Source organism: Nannospalax galili, unplaced genomic scaffold (genome assembly GCF_000622305.1).
Source record: "Nannospalax galili isolate Female #2095 unplaced genomic scaffold, S.galili_v1.0 scaffold14, whole genome shotgun sequence".
Lineage (NCBI taxonomy): Eukaryota > Metazoa > Chordata > Mammalia > Rodentia > Spalacidae > Nannospalax > Nannospalax galili.
The window spans coordinates 777440-790104 of NW_008336953.1; the positions used below are offsets into that span (position 1 = coordinate 777440).

Here is a 12665-nt window from a genome sequence, read left to right on the forward strand (position 1 = left end):
GTCTAGTTTGTTTGTTTGTTTGTTTTATCCTAGTTTCTTTTTTAAAAAAGCCTTTATGGGGCTGGAGAGATGGCTCAGCAGTTAAGAACACTGGTTGTTCTTGCAGAAGACCCGGGTTCGAATCCCAGCACCCACATGGCAGCTAACAACTGTCCATAACTCCAGTTCCAAGGGATCCGACAGCCTCTTCTGTCATCTTCCACAGGAATTGCAGGACATGGTGCACTTACCTACATGCAGGCAATACACGCATACACATAAAATAAAAATAAGTAAAATATTAAAAAAAGAAAATAATAAAAAAAAGCATTTAGAGACAGGCAGATCTCTGCAAGTTCAAGGCCAGCCTGGTTTATATACCCAGTTCCAGGTCAGCTGGGGCTACAGGGAGACCCTGTCACACACACACAAAAAAATGCATTTATTTAATTTGTGCTTCTGTTGACAACAGAGCATATATATGCCATAACAGAAGTGTGGGGGTCACAGGACAACTTGCAGGAGTCAGTTATCTCCTTCTACTATGTGGGTTTGAAGGATTGAACTAGGGTCCTCAGGCTTGGTGGCAACCACCTTTACCCTCTAAGCCATCTTGTCAGCCCCAATATTCTAGTTCTTAACATTAGCAATTATTAAACATGATTCACTTTATGATAGTTCACTATATTGCATAACTATATTTGACGTACACTTCTTTACATGGTTTACTCGATTAAAACAAGTTTTACACATTTACTTACCCCCAGTATGATGGTGCCAGCCTGCAACCCCAGTATGTTGGGGGCAAAGGCAAAAGGGTCACAAATTTCAGGCCAGCCTGGGCTATGCAATGAGACCATATCTCAAAACAACAACAAAATAGCCCATCTCAAACCCCAAAGGTAGGGATATAGTTCAGTGGCAGAGTCCTTGCTTAGAGTGTAATTGCTTTAGGTTTGATCTCCAGAACCTCAAATCAAATTAAAATTAATTACCTGCTTTCTCTGTGTTCTGTTCCTGCTTTCCAGCCAATCATCCATTTGCTCCTCAATTTCTTCTATAGAAGTTCCATGAGCATAAGGCTGGATATATGTATTTTCTAAAGGCGTATATACAGGAAATTCAGGTTTTGGTTTTTTAACTTTCTTTTGTTCTAAAAAATATTTAAAAGAACCAATTATTGAGATTTGTTCAGGATAAAGAGAACTGCAAATATTCTACATTTTATTCATACACTGTATCTTGGAAGAACACATAGCAATGTTCCTTTATCAAAACAGAATAGCTTTGTTATAAGCAATAAGCTCAACTGTGCGTTAATCATTGCATTATTTGTTATTTTGTCTTTTTTTTTGGAGCTAAGAACCGAACCCAGAGCCTTGCGCTTGCTAGGCAAGCACTCTCCACTGAGCTAAATCCCCACCCCAATCATTGCATTATTTAAAAACAAAACTTAGACGACATGATCACTGAATCAATTTGTATATAACTTTAGTTTTCAAAGTGCCTTTCAGCAAAGAAATTCATTTTGGCATACTGGAAAGAGTTTAGTGGGTTTTTGTTTTTTTAAAGATTTATTTATGTGTGTGTGTGTGTGTGTGTGTGTGTGTGTGTGTTTGTGTATGCCATATGTGTGAAGAGGACATCAGATCCTTCAGAGCTAGAGTGGCAGTTTTGAGTTGGCTGACATGGGTGCTGGGGAATGACTGAACTCCAGTTCTCTGGTTAGAAGTAGGAAGCACTCTTAACAAGTTTCCTCTCTAGCTCCTGGAGTTTAAATCTTACTCTTATCACCTATCAGCTATACAACACTGAGCAAGTAACTTAACAGAATGAGAGTTCGTTTTCACATTTGGGGGTTGGAGAGATAGCTCAGCAGTTAAGAACACTGGCTGCTCTTGCAATGTGCATGGGTTTGGTTCCACATGGCAGCTAACCACCATCTGTAACTCCAGTTCCAGGAGATCCAATGCCTTCTTCTGACTTTCGCAGGCATTGTATGACATGGATGCACTTACATACATGTAGGCAATACACTCATACACATAAAATTTTAAAAAATATATCTTAAAAAAGCAGATATTAATAAAAATTTAAAAAGGGGGGGGACTGGAGAGATGGCTCAGTGGTTAAAAGCACTGATTGCTTTTGCAGAGAACCTGGGTGACTAACCTGGGTGAACATGGTGACTAACAACTGTCCATAACTCCAGTTCCAGGGGATCCAATGCCCTCTTCTGATCTTTGTGGGAATAGCACAACACAGGTGCACTTACACACATGCATGCCAAATGCTCACAGACATAAAATAAAAATAATAAAAATTTTAAAAAAATGCATCTTCATAAGTGGAATATATTTATCTTTTCAATATTTTACAGTGAGCAAATTTAATCTAGGAGCATCAGTAGTTACCAATACAGTAAAATGCTTCATAAAGATATTTCCAATACTGCATATACTACAGTGGATCCAGAAGAGTTCATCACCAGTGACACAGCAGCTATCTTAGTTTGTGTCAACACACCCAATGATGTTCCTACAATGATGAGATGGCCTAACAATACCTCTTCAAGCACACGATTATAAATAGTTCTCAGTTCTGTTCTCTACTGAATTACACTCATTGGTAACAATGCTGAGAAGCTGTTCCATTTTTCATCAGCCAACTCCTCAGCCTCATAATCACATTTTTATCACCCAGTATTTGTGTATGTGCATGCACATATTATAATGTAAGGAAATCAACACAAGACACATTTTTAGAAGAGACAATTTATAAATATTTCAATTCTGTTGGAAAAGGATTTAGTTGATGCCAAAAAAATTGAATACTTATTTGAATACTAGACTCAATGTTATAATAATACACAAAAATAAATTCCAGATGGAAAAGAGAATTGAATTAAAATATTATTATTATTATTATTATTATTATTATTATTATTATTATTTTATTTTGGTCTTTTTTAGACAGGGTCTCCCTGTAGCCTCAGCTGGCCTTGAATTCACAGAGATCCGCCTGCCTCTGCCTCCCAAGTGCTGGGACTACAGGCGTATGCTACCACACCCGGCTTATTTATTATTTTTTATGTGTATGAGCGTATTGCCTGCATGTATGTGAGTGCACCTGTGTCGTGCAATGCCGTGGAGGTCAGAAGAGGGCTTCGGATTCCCCTGGAACTAGAGTTAAGCATGGTTCGTAGCCGCCATGTGGGTGCTGGGAATTGAACCCAGGTCCTCTGCAAGAGCAGTCAGTGCTCTTAACTGCTGAGCCATCTCTCCAGCCCCGAGAATCGAATTTTTTAAATGGACTTAGGGAGCTGGAGAGGTGGCTCAGTGGTTAAGAACACTGACCATTCTTGCAGAAGACCCGGGTTCAAATCCCAGCACCCACATGGCAGCTAACAACTGTCTGTAACTCCAGTTCCAGGGGATCCAACAGGCTCTTCTGACCTCTGCGGGCACTGCACGACACAGGTGCACTTACCTACATGCAGGCAATACAGGCATACACATAAAATAAAAATAAAAAAATATTAAATGGACTTAGAAAAATCTCACAAAATTAATTTAATAATTACATGTGCTATTTACACGAAAAAGAAATTTAACTTAGACCCATAAAGAATATAAAATATGGGATGAACACCAAGAGACAACAAACTTGGAAAGAATATCTGCAATTCAGAGGACAAACAGACTGACAAGGAGATTACATAAAGAGATTGTATAAGCTGACAGGAGGCTAAGCAACCAACAGAAAAAAATAAGTAAAGGTCATGAATAGGCAATCCAAACGAATAAATCCACACGGCCAAGTAACAAGAAAAGAAGCCCACATTCTAAAGGTTAAAGAAATGCGAATTCAAGTAATATCATGATATGATTTAAAAATCTATCATGTGAATGTTAATTTAAAAAACCTAATAACATGCACTTCTGTCAGAAAAAAAAGGCGCTCTTTAAATTGGGGGTGAAAATGTGAAGTAGTCCATTACAGCTTTGTGGCAAAGCAGTCTAAGAAGACCTATTAAAATTAAAATATATAACCTTTTCCCTACCCATAAGAGAATTAGAATGTATTTGTAGCTATGTGTATAGATATGATGTGCTTATATGTGCATGACTATTTACTAATTTTATAGAGATATCAGCTAACAACAGAATGTCTAATAAGAGAAAATGGAGTGATTATTGATGATTCACCTACATTGAGAAATATTAAATCATCATTGACGTAGATGTATAGCAATAACTTAATGTTTCCATGAGTTTAAGTAACAAATGAAAAAATTTTAAAATAAAATCATGCTTCTTCAGATTCTTATATGTCTACACATTTGTGTAAACACACTTGACTATTATATGGAGGAAAATATGGATGACTGCACCAAAGTATGGGAGGCAAGATGAAAAAGAGGGAGTACGATGAGAAAAAATAATGGAAGACAGGAACATCATATAAACATATGTGAGTGTATACTTAATATTCTACTGCAGAATTAGACATAGACATAAAAATACAATGTAGAGCCGGGCGTGGTGGCACACGCCTGTAGTCCCAGCACTCGGGAGGCAGAGGCAGGTGGATCTCTGTGAGTTCAAGGCCAGCCTGGTCTACATAGTGAGTTCCAGGACAGCTGGGGCTACAGGGAGACCCTGCTTCAAAAAGACAAACAAAACAAAACAAAACAATGTAAAAGACTATAGAACGTAAAATTATTTGTAAATTTAGGTTTCTAAAACAAATAAAGGGGCTGTAGAGATGGCTCAGTGGTAAAGAGCACTGGCTGCTCTTGCAGAGGACCTGGGTTCAGTTCCCAGCATCCACATGGCAGCTCACAACTATCAGTAACTCCAGTTCCAAGGGATCTGATGTCCTTTTGTCCTCTGTGAGCATTGCACACACATGGTGTACATATACACATGAAGGCAAAACAATCATATACATAAAATAAATAAAAAATTTTAAAACAATAAATAGCCTCAGTCATTAAATTCTGTGTTGCTTTAATAATTCACAAGTACATTTGTACCATGTAACATTCTGCACTTGCCAAAATCCTATAGAAAATAGATATTTTCAAAACTAAGTGTCTTTTACAAAACATGTATAAGTGAACCAAAGACGTCTATTTGCTAAGTAAGTACTCTCATCATTCGTCCAATATTTGAGATTCAATAAAACCTACTGTGATAGCTAATCTTGGTTGTTAACGTGACACACCTGGGAAGAGGTGGACACTTTCCTCCATCAGATTTGTCTGTTGGCATGTCTATGGGTTATTTCCTTGATTGTCAGTTAATGTTAGAGGGACCAACTGTGTGTGGTGCCACCTCTGAGTAGGTGTGTCAGTCTGTATAAGAAAGGTAGCTGAGCAAATCATGGGAAGCAAGCCAGTAAGCAGTATTCAGTAAGATTATCAAAGGAAAGATAAATGAGCTAAATATCATCTTAAGGGAGTCCTCTAGTTTAACACACCATCTAAACAAAACAGCAAGGAGTCTGGGGGCTAGAGAAAACCAGAAAGAAAAAACAGATTCCCACAACATTCAGTGACGGAGAATATAGGTTAGTGGTAGAGTACTTGCCTAATTTACAAGACTTGGAGTTCAATCCACCACAAAACAAGAAATCCCAACCTAAACATTCTTATTACTTGCACACTTAAATTAGAGAATTTAGGAGCCAGATCCTTTGATCAGATATATTTTCTGACTCAAAGTACAATGCTGTTTCTTATGCCAAAATACATTTGTCTAACAGTGATTTGAACTCTTTGGCCCTGAACCTGAGGTTCTTTTTTTTTGGTCTTAACACTTGAACCTTGACAGTACTGTGAACAGTGGAACAGAGTTTAAGTCACAACATCTTAAACATATTATCTTCTTCTAGCAGACAAAGAAAATTTCTTGGGAAAATGTTCAGACAATAACCTCCATGTTTCAGAAAATAACACACAAAAAAACAAACAACAAAAAACTGTAGCCATATATTCTTCCCTCAATATCCCTCATGTCCAAAAGGGCTAATGGGGAGCTCACATCCCTGTCACTGGCAACCTGCAATGAAGCACCAACCTCTCACCAGGGTGGTAGGAAAGAGAGGGTAGAAATAATGAGGATTCCTCACTGCTCATGTGGTCCATGGAGACCTCATTGACAGCCTGGACTTCCTGCACTTCCAGCAGTATGTAGGTGGGTATCTCTGCCCACTGAAACGGTGGCTTCAGAGAAAACCACTAGAGAAGCAGAAGCTCTGGGAGTATTATCCTCCTACAACATCAGCGGAGACCAGTGGGCACAGTAGGCATTCTTGTTCTTCCTTTCTAATAGTGTGTTTTCAATAAAGGCCTAGTGAAAAGCAGCAACACCCACTGTAACCTACCTACCCACAACACCCCATTCTTCAGCTTATATTTAAGAAGGCAAAGGAACTAAAAGAGAAAACACATTTTTGAGAAAAAAAAAGTGGGAAGAATCACTTGACTCACAAAAATCTTGAATAAGACAAGGGTGACCACTTTCTGCTCTTAATATAATGCTTTAAAGTCCTAGAGCAGGGGCTAGAGAGATGGCTCAGTGGTTAAGAACACTGGTTGTTCTTGCAGAAGACCCGGGTTTGAATCCCAGCTCCCACACAGCAGCTAACAACTGTCCATAACTCCAGTTTCAGGGGATCTGACAGCCTCTTCTGTCCTCCGTGGGCACTGCATGACATGGGTGCACTTACCTACATGCAGGCAATACACTCATACACATCAAATAAAATACTTTTTAAAAATTAATAAATTTCATATGCTACAGAAAAAATAACTAAAAATGGATTTGCAGATTTATGTAAATGTATTTTTTTTCAAAAAAGGTAAAGATACAGTTTGAAGCTTAGTAGTGAGATCTCTGACATAACATAAAAGAACAATCCATAGAAATGACCACAATAAATTGAACTTCACAGGAATTTAAAACTTTTGCTCTATGATGATGGAAGTGAGAAGGACTCATGGGGCCCATCTCTCCTTGAGTATTTTTACACAGACAGTGGTTGATGGGAGAGGGAGAGACATTTTCTTCAGTGCTGTGGATACCGATAAGGTGCACCTGCTCCTGTAAAGAAACTCCTACTCTACCCACATTTCTGAAAACAACCCTAATAAAACTCATTGGTACACAAACACACACACACACACAGCAGACACACAAATTAATAAAAGACCAAACATGAGAGCAGAAGAGGGCTTAGTTGAGAAGAGGAAAGGGCACTCACAGGAGTGGGAAGGGAATAAGACAAAGTATCGGGTGAATATGATTAAAATATGCAGGTATATGCATGAAAACATTCATAATGAAGTCTATTCTTATATATAATTAATGCTAATAAAATATTAAAGCTGAGAAAATATATATGAAGAATATGCTCTATGACAAAAAGACAAGCTGTAGATTGGGAGAAAGTATCTGCAAATTATGTATCTGACCATATCCAGAATATGTAAAAAAAGCTCTCAAAAATCAGTAATGGAAGAAGAGGAGATGGCTCAGTGAGTAAGGGCACTTGCTCTGCAAGCATGAGATTCGGATTTGAATCCCCAGTATCCATGTAAGAAGACAGGCATGGCTGTGAACGCCCCTAACCACAGCACTGTCAGGCAGGAGAGCGGTGGATCCTGAGAGCTTGCTGGCCAGAAAAATAAAGAAATAAAATAAAAATAAAAAAATAAAGAAAAAAACCCAGTGAACCAGAGACCAGAGACCTTCTCAAGGCAAAAAGGCAGCGAGCAGAGAAGTGACACCTTGCTTTGGCCTCTACAGACACAGGCACCCACACCTGCACACTTATGTGCATATATCACATATACACACATACACCCCCCCCCACAAAAAAAAACAATTTAAAAGCTGAGCATGGTGGTGCACACCTTTAATCCCAGTACTCAGGAGACTGAGGCAGATGGATCACATGCTGGTGTGGTGCCCAGACTGGGCCTCCACACTGCTGATTAAAACAAAAGACGAGTCACTGGGAACTAGCTTGACAGATGCCCAAAACTTAACATATAAACTTGCCAAATGATCCACCAATTGTATCCTGGGGCTTAACCCCAGAAAAATTAAGAGTAACTAGTTTATATAAATAAAAATTTAAAAACACATAACAAGATACTTAAAAGGGCCAGTGAGATGGCTTAGGGGGTAAAGGTGCTCACTATGCAAGCTTGGCAACCTGAGTTTGATCCCTGGAACCCACCTAAAGGTGAGAGGAGAAAACTGACCACACAAAGTTGTCCTCTGACCACTATGCATATGTAGCATGCATGCCCACCCTGAGCACGTACTCACACGCACATGATAATAATAAAATTAAAAATTTTGTATGTGATTGTTCCTAGCAGGCTTATTTTTAATGGTGTTAAACAGTAAACTACCAAGATGCCCTATAATTGGTGACTGGTTCAACAAAATATGGCATCTGCATACTATGAATATTATTAATCAATAAAAATAAAGGAATTATTGATAGGCCTTTGATCCCAGGAAGCCACCTCCCCAGTGCTAGGAATCTGAGGACCTGACATTACTCCTAGGGCCTTTTATGCCTCCATATGAATTTTAAGACTTTTTTTTTCTATATCTGACAAGAATGGCATTGGAGCTTTGATAGAGGTGGCACTGAATCTGTAGACAGTTTTGGGTAGTATGGTATTTTCCCAATATTAATTTTTCTGATCATGAGCATGCAAGGTCTTTCCATCATCTAGTGTCTTCAACTTGTTTCTTCAGTGTTTTAAAGTTTTCATTGGAGAGGTCTTCAGTTAGGTTTATTTCAAGGTGTTTTAATTATGTTGAGGCAACTGTGAATAGAATTCTTTTTGTTATCTCTTCCTCGGGATTCCTATTACTAGTATATAAAAAGAATACCTATCTTTGTATGATAATTTTGTTTCCTGCCAGTTTGTTGACAATATTTATTAGAATTTTTTGGTGAGATCTTTAATATCTCTTATGCATAAAAGCCTATGATCTAAAAATAAGAATATTTTGATGTCTTTTCTTATTTATATCACTTTTATTTACTTGTCTTATTGCTGTAGGACTTTAAATATTTTATTTATTATTTTTATTTTATGTGTATGAGTGTTTTGCCTGCATGTAGGCAAGCGCACCTGTGTCATGCAATGCCCGTGGAGGACAGAAGAGGCGGTTGGATCCCCTGGAACTGGAGTTACGGGCAGTTGTTGGCTGCCATGTGGGTGCTGGGATTCAAACCTGGGTCTTCGGCAAGAACAACTAGTGTTCTTAACCACTGAGCCATCTCTCCAGCCCCTGCTCTAGGACTTTAAAGCATTACATTAAGAGCAGAAAGTGGTCACCCTTGTCTTGTTCATGATTTTTGTGAAAATACTTTGAGTTTTTTCCCAATTAGTACAATGCTATTATGTTGAGAGATGTTCCTCAATTCCTAGTCTCTTCAGGGCTTTTATCATGGAGGAATGTTAGAATTTGTAAAAATAAATAAATAAATAAATAAATTCTACAGCTATTAAGATGGATCATGGTATTTCCATTCTTGAGGGCATTTATATGATATTTAATGTTTGCATATGTTGAATCATCCCTGAATCTCTGGAACGAAGCCAATTTGATCATGATAAAGTATCTTCTTTCGTATTTTAAATTCATTTTCCAAGACTTTCATTGAGAATTTTTGAACTTATGTTCATCAAGGAGATTGGCCTATAATTTTCTATTCTATTCTTTTTTAAAAAAAATATTTTGTTTATTTTTATATTATGTGTATGAATGTATTGCCTGCATGTATGTGACTGTACCTGTGTTATACAATACAGCGGAGGTCAGAAGAGGGCTTTGGATTCTCCTGGAACTGGAGTTAAGGATGGTTCATAGCTGCCATGTGGGTGCTGGGAATCAAACCAGGTCCTCTGCAAGAGCAGTCAGTGCTCTTAACCACTGAGCCATCTCTCCAGCCCCCTCGTTTTTCTTTTTTTCAATTCTGGGTATCAGGATGATATGGCTTTGTAAAAGTTTGGTAGTATTCCTTCCTTTTCTATTTTGTGGACTAGAATGGGGAAGAATGAACATCAACCCTTCTTTGAAGGTCTGGTAGAGTTCATCATAGAATCTGTGCTGGATAGCTTTAGTGTCAACTTGACACACCTGGGTTGAGGGAGCCTCAATTGGGAAATTGCCTCTATTGGACTGGCCTGTGGCCATGTCTGAAGGGCATCTTCTTGATGAGTGATATGGAGGACCCAGCCCACTGTGGGCTGGTGGGCCTGTATTGCATAAGAAAGCAGGCTGAGCAGGGGCCAGGGGAGCAAGCCAGTAAGCAGGGTTCCTCCATGGCCTGTGCTCCAGCTTCTGCCCTGAGTTCCTACCTTGGGCTCCCTGATGAACTGCGACCTGGGAGATGTAAGACAAATAAACCCTTTCCTCCCCAAGTATTGGTCAGAGTATTTTGTCATAGCAATGAAGAACAAACCAGGACAGAATCCATCTGGGTACGGACTTATTTTAGTTGGGAGATGTTTTTATAATGCTCATTATAGATTACTGCTTGCAATCCCAGTGCTTGTTATGGGTCTAAGTTGTTTATCTCATCTTGGTTTAATTTGGTAGGTCACATGCATCTAGAAATGCATCCATGTCTTGAAAAATTTTCAATTTACTAGAATTTGTTTTTAATGTATGACCTAATGATTTTCTGAATTCACTGGCATCTGTTACAACGTCTCACTTTTCATCATTTTATTAATTTCAATCTTTCTCCTTTGGTTGGACTGAATGCAGGGTTAAAAGCTTCCTTCAAGGTTCTAGCAAGGTGTTAAGGTTCAGATAGCTCTGCCCACTCACCAACAGGATCCCAAGGACTTCTCATGCTCCTGAGAAAAGGGAACCTAGCTGATAAGCACCTTGGTCTTTGAAGTCAAGAGAAGCAGACTTTTCTCCACTGTTTGGCCAACACAGCAGGCTTCCCCTTCAATCTCTAAAGAGGACAGGTTTTAACAGTCCCACTCTCCCACTGCCCCTGCAACTTAAAAAAAAAATAGGTCTTCCCGCCGTCTGCAGGAGGCAGAAGCCTCCCTTTTAAAAGACCCCAGCTCAAGACCTGGGCAGACATTTTCCCTGCCCGGAAGGGAATCTATCCCATGTATTTCTTTGCTAATAAACCCTATTTTGATGGAGTTTTATCTGTGCCTCGGTGCCTCAGCCTCCATTCACTTGTTCTCCCCCAACTTTTTACCTATCAGATGGTGCCAAAACCCAGTTCTTACTTCAAGGGACCCGCCTGGACATCTCCAATGCCACTAACTTGGCTTTCAGGTACACTTCTTTTCTCTCTCCTCCTCTCCCCAGCCCTCTGTTTGTTCTCACCTCTTTCTGGCTCTCCTCACTGGGGAACACTCTGCCTTGCTTACTTCTTTTGATCTCCTTTCCCACTGATTTTCACCACTCCCGGACAGCACCGTGGTCTCCGTGATGGACCTCCTTCATCCGTTCCCTATCTTGGTTCCTCCACCGGCCGCTCACCACTGGCATCTCACCCCCTCCCCCCCCTCCTTTGCCATGGGCCTGCAAGCTCTGCTGTCTTCCATCCTTTTTCCTGTCTTTATCCTCTTCCACTGCCTTTCTTCCTCACTTTACTCTGGATGATTTCTGATACCTTTTAATCCAACACATACAAATGCTCTGTATCCTCTCTGTCCCCCTCCCATACTAAAGCTTTCTACTCCCTGCTGTGTGCCTGCCTGCCAGCCTGCCACATGTCTGACCTCCCAGGCATGCTTTAAACCTGCATGACCCCAAGGCTTTTTTTCCCTTCCCACTATTCACCCCCTCCAGCCAGCTGCCAAGATTGCCAGCTCGCCTGCCCTGGAAATTTTTTCCTTTAACATTCTAATGAAATGAAGTTTCTAGCTGGGCCCATTCTTAAATTCTCTTATAAATTTGACTGAAAACCCTTTAGGGGACCCCTTTCTCCCCATTTTGACCCAACTAGCCTACACCAGCTGGGCAACTTTGCTGGAGCATTTAAAGAATTTCAGGCAGCTTGCCCCACTAACAAAGAAAAACCGTTTTAAAAGCCTTTTTTCTCCTAAACTTTTTCTCAGGCAAAGGGGCTCCAACTTTGATCTTAGGCCCTCCTGGGCATCAAGCAACTGGTACTAAGGCACCTACTTTTCTAACTAGACCTAACAATTTTAAATTTCACTACACATAAAAGGTGACAGACACTGCTCAGGAGAGTCATATGCTTTCAGACCAACGAACACTGATTCATATGCCCTGTTCCTTCTGCTGCCTCATGAGTTTCCTTTCCAGTATAGCTTCTGTCTAGAAACTAAGAGATCCTGAGAACTTGGCTTTGCATTCACAGCTACAATGGTTGGTGAGAAACATGGATTTCTTTAATTTGCTTTTCTATTTGGGTCACATATACATATATATCTGAGGGTACTTTCTTCTTTAATATCAAGCCTAATCTACTGGTACCAGGGGTGGTACCAGGGGTGCCTAGGATCTCTTGCAATTTATTTTTGTTTTCGTTTCTTGATGATGTCATAGAATAAACAGTGCATTTCTAGTTCAGACTAAGGGAATAATGCCAGATCTACACAATGGGAGTTTAAATTTTAACATCATTTAGGGCCTGTTTCTAAAGTG

General features: G+C 39.6%; 1 protein-coding gene across 1 annotated transcript in view; it reads right to left on the bottom strand.

The window, feature by feature from the left end:
- Window positions 1-12665, bottom strand: part of Dnajc1 (DnaJ heat shock protein family (Hsp40) member C1) — a 199159-nt gene that overhangs the window by 75013 nt on the left and 111481 nt on the right. Inside the window, exon 8 of the mRNA XM_008831717.3 lies at window positions 975-1132. Coding sequence (XP_008829939.1) covers window positions 975-1132 — 158 coding nt within the window. The remainder of the gene's footprint in view (window positions 1-974; window positions 1133-12665) is intronic.